General features: G+C 39.1%; 1 protein-coding gene and 1 pseudogene across 2 annotated transcripts in view; both read left to right on the forward strand.

Moving 5' to 3' along the window:
- UBXN4 (UBX domain protein 4) overlaps nt 1-20,746 on the forward strand; it is a gene marked incomplete at both ends in the record, with an annotated part of 33,992 nt that extends 13,246 nt beyond the window's left edge. Inside the window, 8 exons of the mRNA XM_084242324.1 lie at nt 2,091-2,184; nt 3,987-4,041; nt 4,738-4,902; nt 7,165-7,292; nt 15,015-15,117; nt 16,450-16,581; nt 19,254-19,453; nt 20,608-20,746. Coding sequence (XP_084098450.1) covers nt 2,091-2,184; nt 3,987-4,041; nt 4,738-4,902; nt 7,165-7,292; nt 15,015-15,117; nt 16,450-16,581; nt 19,254-19,453; nt 20,608-20,746 — 1,016 coding nt within the window. The remainder of the gene's footprint in view (nt 1-2,090; nt 2,185-3,986; nt 4,042-4,737; nt 4,903-7,164; nt 7,293-15,014; nt 15,118-16,449; nt 16,582-19,253; nt 19,454-20,607) is intronic.
- Nucleotides 10,447-14,725, forward strand: LOC311180335 (large ribosomal subunit protein eL34-like; annotated as a pseudogene). The gene is made up of 2 exons: nt 10,447-10,500; nt 14,384-14,725. The product of its transcript is annotated as a large ribosomal subunit protein eL34-like (transcript).
- Nucleotides 20,747-24,010: the final 3,264 nt, after the last annotated feature.

Below are 24,010 nucleotides of genomic sequence, written 5' to 3' on the forward strand. Positions count from 1 at the left end.
TGAGTTGAGTATCAACTCTAATCCCTGTTCTTTGTAGCTTTTTCACCTTTATTATGGAAAATGTAAAAAACGAATAATTAAAGAAATAGTGTAAGAAATACCATGAAACTCATTGCCTTCCTGTGACCTAGGGCTTAAGTCTCAGTGCTGTCACTGCTACAGCCTAACCCAAATATGGGGTGCATCAGACCTTTCCTTCTCGCCTGCTGTTCCCCTTAGCAGTATAGTTCAGTAAATCTGCCTATTCTGCTCCCCACTCTGTCTCTGGTGAATCATCTTTTTTTTTTTTTTTTTTAAATTTTTAATTTTTTTTTTAAACAATATTTTCTTTCTGGTGAATCTTCTTAAGTCCCTCTCCCCCCCTCCCCACTCCCACCTCTGTCCCACAACCCAGTTCTTCTGCACAAATAAAAAGAAGAAAAAAAAATTGCCTGCCCTCAGCTATTATTACTAATGACCAATATTGTTTCATCTGTGCTCCTTACTCCTTTTTTGCCACTATTTAAACTTAGTTATTATATCATTTCATCAAAAAGTTACTATAGGGCCTCCCCGGTGGCGCAGCGGTTGAGCGCTGGGTTACGAAGCTGCCCGCGGCCTCTACTGCGCTGGTTCGATCCCCGGCTGCTCCCCGGCCACCTGAGGAGGGTCCCACATGGCGCGCAGACCTCTCCTGCCGCCCGCTGCTCCCCTCAGCAGTGTACTTCAGTCCTTCTGCCTGCTCTGCTCCCCGCTCTGGCTCTGGTGAATTCTCTCACCCTCCCGCGCTTCTGACTGTACCCAGTGCATGTGTAAACAGAACAAACAAACAAAAACAAATAAATAAAGAAATAAACATGCCTCTATAAAAAAAATGTATATATATATAAAAAGTTACTATCTAAAAGATGCGAACTTAAAAAAAAAGCACACAGTATGATTGGCCCTCACCAAACAGAAAGTCTAACAATAATTTTCCTTTTTTATCATTAATTATCTAGGCAGTATTTACCTTGCACTAAAATTTTCAATTTGGGCCTCCCCTGGTGGCACAGGTTGAGCGCCGCACTGTGAAGCTGTCTGCAGCCTCTGCAGCGCTGGTTCCATCCCGGCCAGCCGGTGAGAGTCCCACATGGCACTGCAGACCTCTCCTGCCTCGCCTGCTGCTCCCCTCAGCAGTGTATTTTGTCAGTCTGCCTGTTCTGTTCCCCGCTCTGTCTCTGGTGAATTCTCTCACCCTCCCACGGATCTGGCCTGTACCCCAGTTCTTGTATATAAAAAAAAAATCTTTAAAAAAAATAAAATGAAATAAGATTTTCAATTTGTTTGAATTAGAATCCAGTGTACTATTATTGAGGGTTGGTGAACCCTTTTTCATTCAGTCAGTATATAAATTCTTATTTTCACTTGCTGTTTTTCTTAGAGTTTTCCAGTCTGGATTTTGCTGCATCTCTATGATATTGTGTAAATAGTCTTCTAAATTGGTTAAAGCTACAGGCTTTACTTAACTCCTGCCGGATTATATTCCTTCAAGTTTTACCTTTACTTTGAGGGCCCTCACCTGGGTAACTGCCTTATTACCCATTTATATATTATCGTATCCAGATTCAAACTTAAAAATTAGTAATTACTCATTATATAATTCTTTTTTTTTTTAATTTTTTTTTTAAAGATTTATTTATTTATTGATTGATTGATTGATTCATACATACATACAAGCACTGGGTACAGTCAGAAGCGCGGGAGGGTGAGAGAATTCACCAGAGCCAGAGCGGGGAGCAGAGCAGGCAGAAGGACTGAAGTACACTGCTGAGGGGAGCAGCGGGCGGCAGGAGAGGTCTGCGCGCCATGTGGGACCCTCCTCAGGTGGCCGGGGAGCAGCCGGGGATCAAACCGGCAAACCGGCGCCGCAGAGGCTGCGGGCAGCTTCGCAACCCAGCGCTCAACCGCTGCGCCACCGGGGAGGCCCTCATTATATAATTCTTATTCCATTCTTAAGGAAAATAATATTCAAGGAATAAGATTAATAACAAATATAACCCAAAAGAATTATGCTTTCTGAAAATTTAGTATTAAATAAAATTTTTATTTCTTTCCATTTAATAATTAAGGAGGAGAAAGTCCAGGCCATGCCACTTCATCCCAGGAGCCTAGTGGAAGCTCAAATCAGAGACCTGCAGAGGACCTGACCATCAGAGTAGAAAGGTTTGCTCTTATTTTCACAAATAGTATTTGTTGAAAAAAATAATAATTTTTGTTTATTTCATTAATTTGAGTAAAAGCTAAAATTACACAAATGAAGTTTCAGAATGGTGGGTTAGAATTTTTTTTTTTAACCTTACCAACTTGTATCCATAAAGGTTATATTCTAGAAGTAAACATCTGTTTCTGAAGTCATCATCAGTCAACTTTAGGTCTGATCCTAAAAATCTTTTTCACTGGTATTATGGTATATGTTCCTTCTGTCACTTTTGGTTTTATTTTTCTATACCATGTAAGTTATAAGTGGGCAAGAACTTCAGCTAATTTTATGACTCTGTACTGAGCCTTGTTTTTTCTTCATAAATGGGTGTTATTAATTGGTCTAAATGTGTTATTAATTAGTAATCATAAATTTCTAGTTTAGTGTTTTTATTGATGAAGTAATTATCAATCATTGTTTTTTATACTATGATTGTTAAAATTTAAGAGTGAATGGTAAATGTGCAGTAAGAATATTTTTAGTCCTGACTTAAAACATTTAGTGTTACATGGGACTTAAGAAAAATTCCTTAGTGAAAGTTTACACTATGTTGACAGATGCTGTGGGGAATAAAAGTTCTGGTGATTGCTGACATTGGTATTTGGGCTTGTTTATCACTTAATAAACATCAGTTTCATTTCCACAAAACCTGGATTCTGATTGTTCTTTAGAGGTGCTAGGACAGTACCAGGGATCCTGTCCCAGTGGTGAGGAAATGGTGGAAGGTAGAAGAATAGCAGTGGGAAGCTGGAGTTCTCAGGAGCTCATCCTTTTCTGCTAGGTTCTGTTTTACTAACACCACACTCAACCCTATACACCCTTACATGAAAATATCCAGGATGAAGTGAATATCTGAACAGAAAAAAATTTGGAAACTTGGGGCCCAAGGGTGGTGGGGAGGGAGAGAAGGAACAAGGCAAGTGGCCTTTTATCAAGGATGGCTTCGAGCAATGTTTCATTATATTAGGAAAGGGGAGTTTCTGTTTGTTTCATAATAACTTTTTTTATGTAAGGGAATGTCTGCTGGTGACTAGGTCTGCACAGAATATACTGTGTTGGTTTTTTTCAACTCCCTAATATGTCATTTTTAAAAAAAGATTTATTTATACAAGAACTGGGGTACAGGCCAAAGATTTGGGGGGTGAGAGGATTCACCAGAGACAGAGTGGGGAACAGAACAGGTGGATTGAATGAAATATACTGCTGAGGGGAGCAGTGCCCAAGATAGGAGAGATCTGCCTTGCCATGTGAGTTGTTCCCTGGCCAGCTGGGGATCGTACACGTGCTGCAGAGGCTGCAGATTGCTTCATAGTGCTGTGCTTAATCCCTTGCGCCATCAGGGAGGCCAGGAATCATTAGCTTTTAACTGATGAATGTCTTATAGTTGAGAATCATTATTACTGACCTTTCTTTATAAAGGCAAGGGATTAAGCACATTCAGTTTTTTGCTTTTATTTTTAACAATTTTATGCCCTGTTGCTATTTGCTTCTGTATAAGGTGTAAAACACTTGTAAATCTTTCATTAATATATGTTTGAAATGTGTTTGTATATTTTTTAAATCAATATCAGATAAATCAAGGTAACTAATGGTAAATAAGGTATTCAGCTCCAGCTAGGTTTCTGATTGTCTCCCACATACTCATCATGAATTTTGCTAGGGATTAGTCAGATAAGTTGTTGATTTACCTTCAGGAACTCTTTTTTATTGATTTCTACATATCCCTAGTTGTTTTCTGCTAAATAAATCTCCTTTTAAAACACAGACTCACCAAAAAACTTGAAGAGCGGAGAGAAGAGAAAAGGAAAGAGGAAGAACAGGTAAACTTCATGAACCTACCATTGTTTTACTCTTATTAAAATCATCAAACATTTATTCGATTCCATATTTAATTTGGCAAACCAAGGATGCAGTGACAGGAATTACCTGTTTTCTGGTTTTCTGTAGTAAGACTGGTACACACTTGTGTTTTTTGTAAATTGCTAGGAATAAAATTGGACCATCTTTTCTTCCTCTATAGTGAGCCTTTTACATTAAGAATAAAGGTACATGAGCTAAAATTATTTAGTGTGAGACATAAAATTTTTAGTTTCATTTTGTGAAGAGAAATGTGAGGACATTTTGCTGAATATTTTCCTCACGTTACATCATTTTAACGCACCACTTGTTTTGTTTTTATTACCACTCTTTAGGTTAAATAAATGACTGTCTTTTTGTCCTTCGAGGGTGGTGTTTTCACCTAGAAATCAAAGTCTTGTAATTCTGCTTGCTTTCAAATTACATTTATAATCATAACAGAACTCATAATCATAATGGAACCACTGGCAAAGATTATAGAGTGACAGAACTCTGACCATTAACTCATGCTATTAATACTGTAAGACTCTTAGATTTTCTGGAGTTATTTCATTTTTTTAGCCACACCGTCCAAACCTGTTTTCCCTACTTGCAAAGTAATATCTAGGGCATATTATTAAATTATGTTTTTGGATCATTAAAATTATTTTCTTTTTTAGAGGGAAATAAAGAAGGAAATTGAGAGGAGAAAAACTGGAAAAGAAATGTTGGATTACAAAAGAAAGCAAGAAGAAGAATTAACAAAAAGAATGTTAGAGGAAAGAAACAGAGAAAAGGCAGAAGACAGGGCAGCTCGAGAGCGTATTAAACAGCAGATCGCATTGGTGAGTATTAAATTTATTTGTAATGCTTGACTTCAGAATATTTGTGAAATTTTTCCACACAGTGATTTTGGTTTACTAGCCTACAATACACACAAAATATAGTAGATTTTAGCTTTAGTACCAATTCTTAGCTTCCTTTAACTAAAAGTTATAAGTTGAATTGAAATACAGTTAAGATTAAAATTGAGGGCCTCCCCTGGTGGCGCAGCGGTTGAGCACTGGGTTGCGAAGCTGCCTGCAGCCTCTGCAGCACCAGTTCTATCCCCGGCCGCTGGGCAAGGGTCCCACATGGCGTGCAGACCTCTCCTGCCGCCCGCTGCTCCCCTCAGCAGTGTGTTTTGTCACTGCCCATTCTGTTCCCCGCTCTGGCTCTGGTGAATTCTCTCACCCTCCCGTGCTTCTGACTGTACCCAGTGCTTGTATAAATAAATAAATAAATCTTTAAAAAAAGATTAAAATTGAAATGATTTTTTGCAAAGTAATTATTCTCTGTTACAAATTTTAACAGTACAGGCTTACCTCATTTTATTGCATTTCACCTTATTGTGCTATGCAGTTACTACATGTCTTTTTTGTTTGTTTTTCTTTAAAGATTTATTTATTTATGCATACAAGAGCTGGGGCACAGGCCAGAGATGCTGGGGTGAGAGGATTCACCAGTGACAGAGTGGGGAACAGAACAGGCAGATTGACCGAAGTACACTGCTGAAGGGAGCATCAGGCAAGCCAGGAAAGGTCTGCCATGCCATGTGGGTTGCTCCCTGGCCGGCCAGGGATCAAACTCATGCTGTGGAGGCTGCGGATGGCTTCATAGTGCAGTGCTTAATCCCTTGCGCCACCAGGGAGGCCCAGTTACAACATTTCTTATAAGTTGGTTTGTGGCCAAAACATTATGACTCATTGAAGGCACAGAATGATTAGCATTTTTTAGCAATAAACTTTTTTTTTTTTAATAAAGATTTATTTATTTATACAAGCACTGGTACAGTCAGAAGCGTGGGAGGGTGAGAGAATTCACCAGAGCCAGAGTGGGGAGCAGAGCAGGCAGAAGGACCAAAGTACACTGCTGAGGGGAGCAGCGGGCGGCAGGAGAGGTCCTGCGCCCCATGTGGGACCCTCCTGCGGTGGCCGGGGAGCAGCGGGGGATCGAACCGGCGCTGCAGAGGCTGCAGGCCGCTTCGCAACCCAGCACTCAACTGCTGAGCCACCGGGGAGGCCCCCAGCAATAAACTTTTTTTAAGTAAGGTATGCATATTGCTTTTTTATATATAATTCTATTGCACACTTAAACTGTAGTGTAGCACAAACATTAACTTTTATAGCATTGAGAAACCAAAAATTGTGTGACTTACTTTTATCACAATATTCTGTCTATTGTGGTGGTCTGGAACTGAACCTGCAGTATCTCTAAGGTGTGCCTGTAGTCAAAAGATAGTTTTCAAAGATTTCTTAGGAAAGAAGCTGCAAATTTTTTACCTAGCAGTCTCCTCTAGACTAGGAGCATTCTTTGTTGTAGTTTTTTTTTTTTTTTTTTTAATTGGATGGTTTTGCGGGGGACATTCAGAGGGTTTAGACACAGCAAGATAGAAGTGTAAGATGGTTTTTCAATAATGACTTTTAAAATTACATAGAATTCTTTTAAAATTAAGTAGTTGTAGATATGAAAATTATAATTACCTTAATATTATTTTTTTCATTCAGAAAATTATTCGCTGAGTATTTACTGTATGCTAGACCTTGTTCCAGGCTCTCAAGATACAGTAGTGAGCAAAATCAGATCCTTTATTTGTTTATCAAAAATTCTGGTCCCTCACAATTGATAAAAATAAAAATCATCAGATCCAGAATGAGAGTGCATGTTTGGTTTTAGGAAATTTCGTGTCGGGCCTCTCTTGTGGTGCAGGGTTAAAGTCTCAGCACTGTCAAGCTGTTGCCAGCCACTGTGGCATGAGTTCTATCCCTGGCCAGGGAGCTGACCCCATGATGGCGCAGCAGACTTCTCCTGTCTCGCCCGCTGCTCCCCTCAGCAGTGTATATTAGTAGATCTGTCTGTTCTGCTCCCCACTCTGTCTCTGGTGAATCCTTTCACCGCCCCCCCACCCTGCCCCACAATTCTGGCCTACACCCCAGTTCTTGTATACAGAAATAAATAAAAAATAAATTTTTTTTTTTAAAGAAATTTCATGTTATTGCGTTGTGTTTGGAAATACGTGAATAGATCATTCTGGCATTGAAAGATAATGTCAAATGACTGTTTTAAAGGACCGTGCAGAGAGGGCTGCTCGTTTTGCAAAGACAAAGGAAGAAGTAGAAGCTGCCAAAGCTGCTGCCTTGCAGGCCAAACAGGCAGAAATGGAAGTAAAGAGGGACTCTGCTACAAAAGGACGAAGGTACTTTATTTTATGCCATGTGTCCATGGCAGCTGAGGAGACTGGTTATGTATTGCTTTTTAACACTGATGCATACTGTGGCTTTAAAAAAAAATTTATGTAATGAGGTGCTCATGTATTAGGTGCATAAATATTAATAACAGTTCTATCTTCTTAGTGAGGTGAATTGTTCTCTTGAACATTATATAGTGCCCATATTTGCCTCTGGTTACCTTTTTTAGTTGAAAGTCTGGTATATCTGTTAGGAGACTAGCAGTTCCTGCTTTTCTTTATGAATTATTATTGTGTATGACCTTGCCCCAACCTTTCATTTTTAGTTTGTTTTTGTCTTTTGGTTTTAAAGTAGGTCTCTTGTAAATAAAGTATAGATGGCTGAAACTTTTGAAACTTTTTCACCTGTAGAAATATATGTCTTTTTTTTTTTATAAGTATATGTCTTTTAATTGTGAATTCAGACCATTCACATTAAGGATTAGTATTGGTAGATACTGTTTATCATCAGTCATTTTGATTTTGACTTTCGATTGTTTTATGTTTCTGTTTCTTTCTCTGTTTGTTTTTCTCTACTCTTTCTGGGTGGCTTTCGTTAGTATTCCTATCAATTTCTTTGTTTCTTGTGGATCTCTACTTTGGATTTTTGATTAGTGGTCACTATGGGAGTTTTACTTAAATTTCTATGTCTTAAATCCCTTGGGAATGTTGTCTGCTCTCTGACATTTAACTATACAGGTTCTGTCCATTTTTTCCTCCTGTTTAGTGTTTTGGTGTTGATTCACAATATCCTTTCTAATGGTTCTGGTTTTGCATTGCTATTGTCATTTTGCTCAAAAATTTGTGTTTCCTTTTTTCTTTTCTTATAGAATCATCACTCCTTCCAGCATTTCTTAAAAGGTAGATTTTGTGATAAACTCTGCTAGCTTCTACTTGTCTGGGAAATCCTTTATTTTGCCTTCATATTTGAATGATAATTTTGCAAAATATAGTATTCTTGACTGACATTTCTTGCCTTTTAAGATTGTGAGCACTTAATACACTCTCTTCTTGCCTGGTGAGTGTCTGGGCTGAAGTCCAGGGAAATCCTTTTTATTTCTTTTTCTTGCCTCCTGCAAAAAATTTCCTTTTATCTTTGATTTTTGATTTGTGTAAATGTAGCTCTTTGAGTATGTGCATATTTATTTCATTCTTTATGTGGGAAATTCTCAGTTATTGTTTCTTTGAATAGGGATTCCGTTCCTATTTCTTCTCTTCTCCTTCTTGGATCCCAGTTATTCTTAAGTTTCCTCCTCTTATTGAGTTTGATATTTCTTACAGTTTCCTCATTTTTCCTTTGTCTTTTTCTCTTTTTCTAAGCGGGTGATTTTTTCATTTGAGTCTGGTATTTCTGAAATTGCTTTTTCTGCTATCTTATTTTTATTGAAAGTGCTTTCTAAATTTGCATTTCATACTGAGTCTCTTTTTTGTGATCTTTTTATAGTCAGCCTCTTCCGTGAAGATCTCTGTTCTCTGGATCTCCTCTGAAAGAGGAGACTATCTGCCTTTAACTGGCCTTCCAGTAGCTCATTTAGCATGTTCAGTTTTATTGTTTTGAAGTCTTTGTCTGATAGGTCTTCTATTTCTGTGTCCTTTATATTTGTCCCAGGACTTCTCTCCTCATTTTGCTTTTCCATTTTATATTCAAATGTTCATTGCTTCCTAGGAACATTGCGTGAGGGTGCATACTTGGGACACAGGGGATTCAGTTTTGTTTCTTTTAGTTTACCTTGGCCTGAATTGGGTGCAGAGGGAGTTTGGGGATTTAATACTCAGTCTCAGTTTGTCGAGTTGATCACCTCTAGCTCCTCCTCTTTCATTCCACAGCAAGCTGTAGTCCTTGCTTTGTCTTAACATCCCACTTTTCCTCCCTGCTGTCCTTTTTTGCCACTGTGTGTGATCTATGAAGCTTGAGTCTCCTGACAAGGGAAGCTAGGTCTAGAAAGTCAAATTCACACCCTGGGACTACACTGTATTTGGCAGGCAGGCAGCACAGCACTCAAATGTTGTGGGTGTGTGCGTGCCACCATGTCACAGGCAGTGGCCATTGCCGCCCTCCCCCAGCAACCCACTTCTACCGCCGCTTCTGCAGGACTGCAGTTTCTGTGTCCTCTGTGTTTAGTTTCTCAGTGGATTTATGAGTTATCGCACAAATTTTTCTCTCTGCATTGGGCCTTTTATGACATCTTGCCTGACTCAACCTAGCATATCTGATCTCTTTTGGGAGGCAAGTGGGTAGGGAACTTTGGGTGCCCATGCTGACTGTGGTGTTCCCAGTTTCCCAGGTCTGTCCCTGCAGAGTTTCCAGTCTGCACCCACGCACGTCAGCAGATTTCCTCTAGGGAATTTCACAGTGCCCTCGGTTGCATCATTGTGGCTTTGGTGGTTGACCCCCAGCCCATTCTGCCAGCTGGCATGTCTGCTCTCCCAGTCACACCCCTCTTTGCTTCCTCCTCCGTCCCCTCAGTGGCCACCAAGTTAAATTCAAGGTCTCTTGAACTCAGAAGGGAAGGTCCTAGGACTCTCTAGATGGGATGGAATGTCTAGATCTTCCTATGAGCAAATAGTAGTTTGTAGTTTTTGTTAGGGTGATCCCAACCACTCTATTCCACTGTGTTGTCAATGGAATATATTCTGTGACTTTAAAAGGTGGTTCCAGAGGAACATAATGGTCTGCTTTGCAGCCGCCAGTGGTATTTGTCATGGAGTGAATGAATGTACAGTATAACAGTGCTGAATGAATAACTTTTAAATCTTTTTTCAAAAGACAAAGCGCACATACATCAAACTGGTTATAGTAGGATTAAGTGAAGACAAATCCACTGACTCTGCAATTGGGATTTCCAGTGTTGCATTTAGTTAGGCATCAATAGGTTTAGGTATGTAGTGGATATCATTAGAACTTTATCTTTTTCTCCTTTTTCTTGGTTTCTTTTGTTATAGCCTTATTCTCATAGAAACTCTTCAAATAGTAAGTTTCAGGAGAACCGAGAGCCTCTTGGCACCTTCAGAACTTGAACTTGTCATTCCAGAGAGAGAAATAACTAACCTTTTGTCTCAAAGCACATATCAGTCACTGAGGAGGATTCTGATTTTCCTCTAAACCACCTCTAAACCAATCAGTATGTCTGCTTGTACGGTTGGGGTAGTTGCTATGCCCACCCCAGTGGTGAAGGAGGTATGGGAGAAAAGTTATTAAAAATTACAATAGAATGACATGTAGCAGGAGTTCCCAAAACAAAAAATATGTTCCAATTTCCAGTGCATCCTGCTAATTGGAATATAGTGAATTATTATTTTCTCCTCTGTATTTTTCTGTTTTCCATACTGGAAAATTAATAATTTTTTGTAGTCATGAAAATTACTATTTAAAACTGCTTTCCAAAAATAATTATATACTTAAGAATGTATTTAAAGAAGTGTAAGAATGCACACTGAAAAGCGGCAAATATTGTTGAAAGAATTACAGATCTAAATACATGGAAAAGCAGCCTGTGTCCTAGATCGGAAGAGTGAAAATACTGTTGAGGTAGCAGTATTCCCCGAACTGATGTATAGACTGAATATAATCATTCCCTATCAAAAATCCCAGCTGCTTTGTTTTTTACCCAATTTTGTAGGAGTCTGATCTCAAAATTGTTTGAAATGCAAGGTATCCATATTGTCAAAACAATCTGGAAAGAGAATGAAGTTGGAAGACTGAGACTTCCTGATTTTAAAATTTACTATAAAGCTATAATAAGTCAGACAGTGTGATATTAGTATAAGAAGAGGCATAGGATCAATGTGTAGTAGAAGTGAATCTGCAGAAATAAACCTGTGCATTTATGATCAGTTGATTTTTGAAAATACCATTCAGTGGAGGAAAAATGTTCTCTTCAACAATTGGTGGTGGACAATTGGATCTCCATATGCCTCTCCCTGCCCCACCCCCACCAAAAAACTGAACCCTTATCTCATACCAGATTTTTAAAAAAGCTCAGAATGAATCATCTGTGTAAATGTAAAAGTTGAAAATATATAGTCTTAGGAGGGGTTAAGTCTCAGTGCAATCACCACTGCCACCTGAGTTCTATCCCTGGCCAGAAGCTGACCCACATATGGCACAGCAGACCGCTCCTGTCTCGTCCATTGCATCTCTCAGCAGTGTATTTCAGCAAATCCACCTGTTCAGATCCCCACTCTCTCTCTGGTGAATCCTCTCACCCCTGTACCACTGGCCTACACCCCACTTCTTCTACACAAAAATAAGAAGAAAATTTTTAAAAAAGAAAATATGCTGTTAGGGGAAAAAAATGAAAAGTGCTGGGGAAAATGTAGCAGCCTCGTTGTCTCTGGACTTAACCAGGGACTGGCAGCCACCTGACCAGGGCTACAGGACCTGGGATCGACTGACTTTAGAGAACTCTGTCACATCTGCACTTTGAAGGTGGCATGGGAGGAGAGGGCTTACATGACAGAGTAGCCAGGACTTCTGCATGGTGCTTGGATCTGTAAGTGGTTCAAGGCGCGCATAGGGTTTGGCTTTCTAGTCATCTGGGCCAGGGCTGTGTTCCACCTCTGGTGGATGTCTTTGTTCTCCATAGTAAACTACACATAGAAGACTTCTAGAGCCCAAAGGAGGTCAAGGTAAGGCAGTAGAATTTATCCTTAAGAACTCTGCCAAGGTCCTGGAATCTATCTGAGTCATTGACTTGGTAGGGTGTTCTGTATTGGGAGTGAGAGGCAGCCAAAAGGGATGAACATGCAAAAATGGAGATCAGAAGGAGACAAGTGCAACAACTGGGGAGGGTCTAGACCATCATGCTAAGGAACAAGCTGCTGACCCTGCCCAAGAAGTGCCAATCCTACCAGAGCATCAGCCATGTGGGGATCTCATATCCAGCAGGGCCCTGGCTTACAGGGAAAGCTGACTGCTTTTGGGAGGAAGACGTGAAGATCCATTCTCAAGTCTTGCTCACAAAGCCCCAGAATTGAGCCACAGTGGGTGGGGGCTGTCTTCTTGTGGTCAGGAAGTTTTGAGGAGCAGGCAGCAATCAGCGAAGTGGAGAGAGTGGGGACAAAGTAGGTAGGGAGCAGCCATGTGTCTCAGACCATGGTTCATAGCATCATCCCCTCTTCCCTCTTGGCAGGGGGAAGGAGTGAGGCCAAAGAACAACCATGCTCCATCCAAATGAATGCATGTGAGGGCTTCAAGGGAAATCCCTCCCTGCTTGCTTCATCTGAGTCTCCACCCCCAGAATCTGCAAGTTTTAGAAATATCCTAGATAGATCTGGAAGTTGCTTTTCTTTTAAAGAAGGATATGTGACAGCATTTCTTTTGCTGGAGTGAAAAGATTAAGCATGAGACTAGAACCATTGTTAGACTAAAGCCACAAACCACTACATTCTATGGGAAGGAGTCTCTCAGGAGTTAGTTGGGGTTTTTCCACATCTTGTCTCCTCATAACCCACTTTGGGATAGGATCTTAACTGTTACCCAAGCAATGGATTGTGATGAGAAACAGTGGCGATTAAGGGATGGCTGCACATTTCTTCCTAAGTTCACTGTCCATTCTGGGCCAGTATGATTTTATTTATTTGCTCCCTTGGATAACTGCACCGTGGGTCCCATCTTTTCTAGCTGCACTAGTTGTGTGCAGTTGGCATATTCTGTGCATTTTAACTTTCTTGGCTTTGGCTTTAACTGTTCTGGATTTTTTTTAAAAAAGATTTATTTATTTATGCATACAAGAGCTGGGGCACAGGCCCAAGATGCGGGGGTGAGAGGATTCACTAGAGACAGAGTGGGGAATAGAACAGGCAGACTGACTGAAATACACTGCTGAGGGGAGCAGCGGGCGAGTCAGGAGAGGTCTGCTGCGCCATGTGAGTTGCTCCCTGGCTGGCCGGGGATCGAACTCGTGCTACAGAGGCTGCGCCACCAGGGAGGCCCTGGTCTGGATTTTTGTGTCTTTTAATCTAAGGCCTTCTTTCCTACATTGTGTTCTTAGGTATATGTCAGCAGCAGGTCCGCGTCTGCATAGGAATACTATTTGTTGTTTTATAATCAAGGAGAACACTGTTTGATGTGTACAGCCTATTGTACTACTTCATCTTTACCTGTTAGAGCTGATTTTTCTGCCATAATATTCTCTTTAAACCCCACACTTTCACTGCTTTCTTCAGAGACTGGGTTTTAACTGGGTTGCCCCATGACTGGATCTCCTACTGGAAGGTTGGAGATTAGTCTGAAAAGGAAAGTTGGTACAAAGTGGTGAGGAGAAGCTGGGTCAGGTGAAAGGCACTGAGAGGAAGCCAAGATTAAGTAAAGTTGTCTATATGTATGATAAAGGATTCCCAATCCAGATCTCAAATCTCTAAGTTTATATCCAAGAGCACTCAAGCTATATATATCCACTTGGGACTATTTATAGAGGCAGTATACATAATAGCCAAAAATGCTATTTTTGGCTGCCCTGGTGGCGCAGGCAGTTGATTGCTACACTGTGAAGCTGTCCGTAGCCTCTGCAGCACGGGTTCGATCCCAGCCGGCCGGCGAGAATCCCACATGGCGAAGCAGACCTCTCCTGTCTCGCCCGCTGCTCCCCTCAGCAGTGTATTTCATCAGTCTGCCTGTTCTGTTCCCCACTCTGTCTCTGGTGAATCCTCTCACCCTCCCACCCATCTGGCCAGTACCCTGGTTCTTGTATAAATAAATCTAAAAAAACAAAAAACTGCAATCTCCCCATAAAAGTTCTCTATCTCCATCCCCTCCTTTATGAAAAAAAAAAAAAAATAGCCAAAATGTCACCCAAATGTCTATTAACCAAAGAATGAATCAACACAATATAGTATATCCCATACAATGGAATATTTTCAGCAACAAAAAGGAATGAAGTACTGACATGCGCTACAGTATAGAATAGGCAAATCTACAAAAAGCACATTAGTGGTTTCTAGAGCCTAGGTGAGAGAGGAATGGGGAGTGACTCCCAGTGGGCTTATGGTTTCTTTTTAGAGTGATGAAAATGCTCTGGCTTTTCCAGAAGTGGTGTCTAAAGGAATTCAGAGTAGTCTAGCATTTGACACACTGTCTTAGGCTGTCTTACATTACAGCCTCTAACAAAACTGTCCCTAACCCCTGGTCATAGAATCCTTTATCTTTATACCAGTAAGGTTGGGAAAGCACCAAAATCTGCCTATAGTGTATGCCCAGGCTGACTTCAAGATGTTTGAACCTAAAGTTCTTATGAGTCTGTCTGAAATTAAAAACAAAAAACAAACATCTCAGCTGGGCCTACGGTGGCTCCGTTGCTGCTAAATGTGCCTGGGACAGGATCAAGCTGACTTTTCTTATTGAGGAGCAGAAAGTCATTGTGAAACTGCTGAAGACACAAGCAGAGAGTCAGAAAGCCAAGTAAAAAATTAAGCTTTTGAGTAATTAAAAAAAAAAATGTTTTGGAGTTAGATGTGGGGGGGGTGTAAAGCTTTACTATATTAAAAACCACTGAACTCAAGTATGATTTAAAAGGGTGAATTGTATTTTTTGTTAGGTGAATTATCTTTCAGTACAACTGTTATTAGAAGACCTGACATAGTGGAGGAAAAAAGATATTTTCATTAGACATTCCTACTTCCATTTTTCTCTAACTTTTAATAATAGTTTGAGAATACATAAGAATGCTAACTTTTTATTTTCTTTCTTCATAGCACTATTGCAAGAATTCAATTCCGTCTTCCTGATGGTTCTTCCTTTACAAATCAGTTCCCTTCTGATGCTCCTCTAGAGGAAGCAAGACAGTTTGCTGCACAGGTAATTTATATCTTGAGTAAAGATAGATGTGCAGGTCATTAAAATGTAGCAATGGAAAATTTCAAAGCAGACTTTGAAAAATATCAGTGAGCCTTGATTTATGCCCAGAAGAGAGGCCCAAGACATCTCTGGGATGCTGTGAAGCTTTTGTAATGTTAGTGCCATATGAGAACAGCATAGCTGTTTGTTGTACAAAGTAGGAATTTGCTGATACTGTATAATAGACTGTGGAGACTTCTCTCTGCTTAGTATGCTCACCTGGAAAAGGAGGATGCAAAAACTCCTAATGTTTTATGACAGAGATTCTGGTCTGTTGTAGATTTTTAATAGCTGTAATCCATATGTGTATTTGTGAGATACTACTAGAAATTTGTCCCTGGGTTGTGATAGCCCTAAATGACAAAGTGGAGCCATAATTAAAGGTTACATAATTGTTCATTTTTTAATCCAGTTTATTGACATGACTTTAGGAACTATATTCTTTTTAAGTCTCTTTATAGACTTTTAAAAGATTTATTTATTTATGCATATAAGAACTGGGGTACAGGCCAGAAATGTGGGGGGTGAGAGGATTCACCAGAGGCAAAATGGGGAACAGAACAGGCAGATTGACTGAAATATACTGCTGAGTGGAGCAGCAGGTGAGTCAGGAGAGGTCTGCTGTGCCATGTGGGTAGCTCCCTGGCCGGGGATCGAACTCATGCTGCAGTGGCTGCAAATAGCTTCATAGGATGGGTCTTAACCCCTTGGGGCGCCAGAGAGGCCTTAGGAACTATATTCTTGCTAGTTTGTGGTCATTTCTGAGTTATAAGTGCTTTTTAAAAATTTAGGTTTGGTAACCTTGAGATACTTTTGAAAGCACAAAGATTTTACAAATTTTTTTGAGTTTACATTTAAATGAACCTTTTAAATTAAGGCAATTTGGGGCCTTCCTGGTGGTGCAAGGCTTAAGTCTCAGCGCAATCACACTATCACAACTGTGGCCTGAGTTGGATCCCCTGCCAGGGAGCTAACCCAATATAGTGCAGCAGACCTCTCCTGTCTACCCCTCTCGTCTCCCTACTGCTCCCCTCAGCAGTGTATTTCAGTCAGTCTGCCTGTTCAGCTCCCTGCTGTCTCTGGTGAATCCTCTCACTGCTCCCCCCACCACCAAAACCTCTGGCCTAAATCCCAGTTCTTCTATGCAGAAGTAAATAAAATAAATCGTAAAAGAAAAAAATAACAAATAAATAAAGGCAATTTTTTTTAACTAAAGCTATCATTTTGGATGCATAAAAGTATATAATATCTGTAAATGCACAGTTGTAAAGTTTGAAATTTTTTATGTTACAGACTGTTGGCAACACTTACGGTAATTTTTCATTAGCAACCATGTTTCCCAGGAGGGAATTTACCAAAGATGATTATAAAAAGAAATTAATGGATTTGGAACTTGCCCCAAGTGCTTCAGTGGTACTGCTACCAGTATGTATACACACGCGTTATTTTTTTTTCCTTAACGTATTTATTCTGTTCTTAATGTTTCTTGTAATTAGTAGAAGAGAAGGTCAGAGGTGTACTGTGGTAATTGAAGTTCAAATTATCTAAAAATAGTAGATTGATTTATTGTTCCATTACCCTGTGTTGTATTGCTAATACTTTTTATAAGGCACAAAATAGTTTTTCTTTTTTTTTTTTTAATATTTTTTTATATTGTGCATCGTTCTTTTTGTACACTGCATGTTTTTTTTTTTTTTTCAGGTGTAGTCCTGTCAAATCCCCATCCCCAGTTCACCCGTGCACCATCACCATAGTCCCTTGTGTAAGAACACATTCCCTCCCCTGTTTTGATCCCTCTCCCTCCCCTCCCCTGCAGTGCCTCTGATCAATAGTTTAATTTTCAACTTTTTTTCTTAACCTGTTTTCATATGCAAAAATGACAACAAGAAGGAAATAAGTGCAGGATATCGGTATAATCCAGACTTAGGCTTTTTTTTATTCATGCACAGCTCTGTTGTTTACCAGGTTTTTAACATTTTAACATAAAAACAACATTAAGCATTTAAATCCTCACAACAATATTTTAATCTCTGATGAAGAAAAGAGGCTGAAGTGACTTTACTTAGACCAGATCTTAAGAGCCAGAGCTCAGATGAGAGCCAGGGTCTTCCCTGTCTTGGTTAGTGTAGTTTTCCCTACTCTGAACTAGGCTCCACTCATAAAACATTGCCCTCCAATAACCCAGATTAATTGTATTCATTGAGGTTTGAAACTTTCCCTTTTTTTTTTTTTTTAAATTTATTTATTTATTTATTTATACCAGCACTGGGTACAGTCAGAAGCGTGGGAGGGTGAGAGAATTCACCAGAGCCAGAGCGGGGAGCAGAGCAGGCAGAAGGACCGAAGTACACTGCTGAGGGGAGCAGCGGGCGGCAGGAGAGGTCTGCGCGCCATGTGGGACCCTCCTCAGGTGGCCGGGGAGCAGCCGGGGATCGAACCGGCGCCGCAGAGGCCACGGGCAGCTTCGCAACCCAGCGCTCAACCGCTGCACCACCGGGGAGGCCCCTGAAACTTTCCCTTTTTTAAAAGCAAGACTTTTCTTATTAAAGTTGTTAATTTCATTACCAAAGTTTAATTATCTTAATATTCCAATTCCTGTAATGGCTGCTTCCTGGAACACACTGTCATGTGGAGCTCCAGAAAAGGATTATTTCAAGTCACAATTATACTTGTACTTCTTAATAGAAATCTCCACCCCTCAAGATCTGTACACTTCAGATCCCAACGTCAGGACCTCAGTTTCAACACAACAGATGTTCTTATTCCTCATTTCACTGCTTTTGGTGCTGCCTGTCATTGAATTAGTAGAAGCTGGAGATGCATTTGCTCTCTTCTTGGATGTAGTTCTCAGCATTACAGGCATTATATACGAAAGCGAAATGAACTGAATCAAACCTTGCCCTGAAAACCTTTGTGTTGTTAAGGTTTAAAGTGAAATTTGCTATATAAAATTCCCAAGAAACAGTAAATAGGGTAGTTCCTTCCAAATGGGAACATACTGATATAAGTGTTTAATGGGAAAAAATGGTTTCTTCACAACAAATAATGCACTGAAAAGTGCTGCCTATAATTTGTAATTGCTAGTTAGAGGAGGGTCAAAGACGTAAGAGTACTGAAATTTGCATATATAATATTTTATAGTTTCAGAATCTGCAAAGCACATGAAATAGGAAGAAGGAAACTCTTGCCCAAAATCTGAGAAAATCACTGATGCTCATTAGTGTTCAGTTATGCTGCCTCTTGAATTGTAGAGGAGTCTTTTTTTTTTTTTTTTAAGATTTATTTATTTATGCAAGAATGGGGATACAGGCCAGAGGCGCAGGAGGGTGAGAGGATTCACCAGAGACAGAGCAGGGAACGGAACAGGCAGACGGACCAAAAACTATGCTGAGGGGAGCAGTGGGTGAGACAGGAGAGGTCTGCCACGCCATGTGTGTATCTCCCTGGCTGGCCGGGAATCGAACCCGCGCTGCAGAGGCTGTGGACAGCTTCACAGTGCTACGCTCAACCTGCTGCGCCACCAGGCGGCCCTGTTGAGGAGTCTTGTCATATTTTCATTAGATTTTTGTTATCTCTCAAGTTAATATTTTATTTAGATGTCACAGTCAGAAACTAAAACATTTCTTTGTGGGGAAAAAGTTTAGTGAAATGTATTCAATATTATCTAACAAAATGAAGATATAAGTAAAATATCTTTATAGTAACATTGAAATGGAGAAGAGATTTAATGTTAAAAACCAACCAATCAACCTACCTTTGTATTAACTGTGTAACATCCCCAGAGTGAGAAATACTTCAATTATAAGACCAATTATGTTATTCCAAAAAATCATTCACCAAGACTACTTTGTTTCTGTTGTGATGATCCCTTTAAAAAACAGCTCCAACAAAACAAACGAACCAGCAAACAAATAAATAAAGCATGCCTCTATTAAAAAACAGCTCCAGAAGTTCCAAAAAGATGGTAGTTTTACCTCCTTTCAGTAAACTAAAATCAGTGGAACTGTCTTTTCCAGATAAAAGATTCATCTAGAATCCTGTGTGTGATGTGATTGGGTTGTTGTGGTCTTTAATTGGGCTTATTTCTTAATTTTTAGGCAGGAAGACCAACTACATCCATAGTACATTCTTCAAGCGGAGACATTTGGACATTGTTGGGGACAGTACTTTACCCATTCCTTGCCATCTGGAGATTGATTAGCAACTTCCTATTTAGTAATCCTCCTGCACAGACCTCAGTGAGAGCAACATCATCAGAACCCCCAAACCTTGCCTCATCTAGCAACTCAGAAAAAAGGTATCTGTGTTTTTCTAATTTGCAAAATATGTTAGTAATGCCAATACCTCATTTTATTTATTTTTTTTTCAAGTTTCAGATATATTTATTGATCAGTAATTTTGTTACGGATACTTTACCTTCTTTCTGTCTGTGTTCTCCCCAGGCCCTATAGCGATGTGGGGGAAAGAACCCGAGTGTTCTGAAACTTAAATCACGTTTCTCCTGGGACGCTCACTACTTGAGTTTTCTCATTGTTTCTGTTAGCCATATTTCCAAAACCTGTTCGTGGAAAATAGCCTCTACTGTTTTTATTTTTTCATTCGTTGAATTCTCTATCCTGTAACTTTTCTCAGAAATGGAAAAAGGTCTTTTGTTGGGGCAAAGTATAGAGTGAATGTTATTTGAGAAGGTGAAGTTTTATGTCTTGGTTTTCTTTATTCTCTGTCTCCTTCACTTCCTCTCCAGTGTTGTAGAACCTGTTAGTTTAAATTTTACCTGTGTTTCCTTCCTATTTCCAGATGAAGTCTTATTTTATTATTGTTTATATACAAGTCAAAGATTATGAGAGGGGACCTCCCCGGTGGTTCAGCGGGTTAGCGCAGCGCTGTGAGACTGTACGCAGCCTCTGCAGTGCGGGTTCAATTCCTGGCCGGCCAGGGAGATACCCCACATAGCATTGCACACCTCTCCTGTCGCACCCACTGCTCCCCTCTCTGTCTCTGGTGAGTCCTCTCACCCTCCCGTGCCTCTGGCCTGTACCCCAGCTCTTGTATAAATAAATAAAACATTTAAAAAAAGGATTATGAGAGGATTAACAATTGCTACCTGACCATTTCTGTAAATTAGACTGTAAATTGAGCTTTGGGTAGCCTTTAGGGTCCTGTGTAAGTTATGTTTTTAGTAGATGTATCACCTTGCATCAGTAAAGGGAAGGTTAGTTGGCAGATGGCCCCACTATTTTAAATTTTATTAGTAAGTCAAATACATGGAAATGGAAAATAATTTGGCTTATCTGATGGAGAACAGATATATAAAAGAAGTTATATGAAAGTCTGGTAGATATCACCCAAATCTTAAAATATAGTTGCCTATACTAATGGAAGTTAAAAGGAAATAGCTTTGTATTGCTGTTTTCACTTTATATTCTCTTTTTTTCCTCTCTTGTTAATCAGGGAACCAGTCAGAAAAAGAGTGCTGGAGAAACGGGGGGAAGACTTTAAAAAGGAAGGGAAGATATATAGATTGAGGACTCAAGATGACGGTGAAGATGAAAACAACACTTGGAATGGAAATTCTACTCAACAGATGTAGTGACAAGTACGATTTGTGCAATAATCATTGTTTCTCATGATTTAGTTCAACTAAAATTCTACTGAGAATTGGGATTGTTTTGTTTTCCAGCTTATCTATAAAGTGTCTCTTTATTCCTACTTAGTGGGTTAAATTCAGATAAGTCAAGAAATAAAATAACTGGCTGCTAGGTCCTTGCATATGGTAACCAACTACTAGAAGCCTAAAAGAATCAGATCTGCCACAGCCTCCCTTTATCAGCTTTCTTATTCAGTATTTCATATATACATTAGCCCTGTGCTCTCAGATGATACATTTTGTTTAGAACTATTTTGCTCCAAAATTCTAAAGCCCACACAAGAAAATAGTATGTCATTAATTTGATTCTGGGTCTCAGCATTTTAACTAGTGAATCAGATAATTTATGTTTAACTTTTCTCTCTTTCTCATCTGCTGCAAGCAAAATCTTGTAGTTTTTAATCTTAAACACTGAATAAAAAAAAAGTCTTTTCCAAAAATTGAGGTGATCTTTTTGCTTTAAATTTTGTTATCCTAGCATCCTTTCATTGCACAGGACTCTGTTGAAGTCATGTGTCTTTTATTTCCCCCATCACTGCTCAGGAAAGTAGCTGACCACCTTACCTTAAATATCACCAAAAAGAAATTTTGACACAGATACTATGTTACTGTCTCGCCTAAATCACTGAGGCAGCACTTTGTATAATGTTTTTAGGGTTTTGTTCTTATTAAATGCAAAGAACTGCTCTCATGTTCTCATCTTTATACTGAAGTTTTGCTGTCAATCACACTTCAGTGACCTAAATCACTTACTAGTGTAGTACAAGACTCTGTAATAAAAGATAGGCCTTTTTACAAATATGGTTAATCTTAAGAATTTAAAGTATGCTTAATCTAAATATGCTATTTTTTCCATATGTTTCTGGTAGTAGACACTACTAAATAATGTTTTGAAAAGGGAGTTAGTTTAACAGTTCTGGTTAGATTGGAAGGTATTGCTCTGCAAAGAACATAGGTTTTTGACTTTTGTAACAGGAAGAAGAAATTCCCAGCAAATTTTTTTTTCAATCTGTGAAATAACAAGGACTTTTTAAAATGGTAATAGTGTTGGCAAGGAAATAGTGAGATGGGCTGTGCTGTTGGTAAGAATAAAAACTGCTAATAATTTTCTGAAAACCATTATCAGAAACCTTAAATATTTCATACTCTCGATGCAAATGAAGTTCAGGTGTATCAATGGAATACTACTCAGCTATTAACAAAGATGAAAATAGTGCCTTTGGGGAAAAAATGGATGGACCTAGAGGTGATTATGCTAAGTGAAAGTTTCACTTACCTGTGGAATAAAAAGAACAACAAAACACAAAAACCTGGCAAAAATATAGTGAAAACAAAACTTCAACTTAGTGAAAAATTATCTTGTTATTGGTAGCCAGAGGGAATAGGGGAAGAAGGTTTAGGGGAAAGAAAGGGACAGGATATTTGCACAGGAGGTTTGGGGGAGGGTGTGTGAAGCATGTGTACATACGGAGGAGTAAAAATGTACCCAAGTTGTACAGATAGGGGAACAACTCACAAAAAATGTTTAGGTATGAACTATTTTACTTACAAACTAGAAACTAAATGTCTTCTGCAGATTAACTAGAGGAATGGTACAATACGTTCAGTAAATAAATCTAACATTTATCAAATACCTGTTATATATTAGAAAAAGCAGGGTACAGAGTTGTAGGTACAGTATGATCTCAGCTTTAACACATTTCATATCTAGATCATACTATGTATTAATATATATAAAGGAAAAAGAAAACATACCAAAACATTAATAACAATAAGAGAGGCTATCATTTTAGTTTTCTTTTGTACTTTTTTCCAATTTTCTGTAATAATATTTCTGTAGTTTAAGAATGAGTTTGATAAAGAAAAATCTCAAGCATTCCATTTTAAGTAAAGGTTTGTCATTTCAAAAAATATAGCATTATATGATTTTAATTAAGCAAAACTGTCAAATGGATGTAGCCCTGCAAGTAACTATTAGAAATCTATTTGCAAGAACATGTAGTACCTCAAGTCAATTTGCCTTTAAAAAATATAGGTCTGGGCCTCCCCTGGTGGCGCAGCGGTTGAGCGCTGGGCTGCGATGCTGCCCACAGCCTCTGCAGCGCCAGTTCGATCCCCGGCCACCGGCGAGGGTCCCCCCCAAAAAAAAATTTTAAAAAATTAAAAATATAGGTCTTCGAAGCATAAAAGAATGATTTATAATCTTTGAATAGGAAGATCCTCTTATTTTATAATCAACATACATGGTAAAAAAATTCAAAACATTGTAGATCACTCTAAAATGAAGTCATCTCTGCTTGCATTTTACTCCCAGTTCTATTCCCTAGAGGTAACTCCATTTCTTTCTTTTGTAATCATAACAAAAATTTTATGCATACATATAAGTAAATATGTAATCTTTATTTTTAAATAAATGGGATCGTATTATATATACTACTCTGCATCTTGCTTTTACTTATACAATCTTGAACATCTCTAGCTACACATAGCTACCTCATTGTTATTAATGGCTGCATAGCATTCCACTTGATGAAAATACCCCAACTTCTCCATCCTCTGGTGGTATTCATTGGTTATCACAGATTGTCTTTTTACTGTAAATATTGCTCTAGTGAACATCTTTGGGAAAGTTGCCTTTTTGTTGTGAAATTATACCTGGAGGATATATTTGTTTAACTCTGAATCAATGAGTTTTTGCAAGTTGGATTATAAAAGGTGCCATTACATTGCCTCCTCTAAAGGCTGTTTGAATTTATACGTCAGCCAGCAGCGTATGAAAATGTGAATTTCCCATATCCTTGCCAACACCATATTACACAATGAAAAATTGTATGCATTTTACAGGTGACCAAGATTGAAGCTAAGTATCTTTTCATATTATTGGCCAATTCTGTTTATTTTCTGAGAACTGCCTGTTTGTATTCTATATCAGTTCTTTTTCATCTCACTGATTTGTAAGAATTTCATGTACATTAAGAAAATAAGCCATTTTTCTAGCCTATGCTATAAATATTTCCTCCCTGTTTATATTTTGATGAGTATGTTCACCTGCATGGGAATTTTGACCTGCTTCATTTCCGACCTGGGTTGGCTCACCCCTCTCAGACAACCTACTGCTGCCCCACTCCTGGGAGATCACCATAATGGTGCTGAACTTAGTGCAGATATCGGTCTGCATAGCACACTACCACCAAGAACTCCTGGGCT

Source organism: Talpa europaea (genome assembly GCF_964194135.1).
Source record: "Talpa europaea genome assembly, chromosome: 1".
Lineage (NCBI taxonomy): Eukaryota > Metazoa > Chordata > Mammalia > Eulipotyphla > Talpidae > Talpa > Talpa europaea.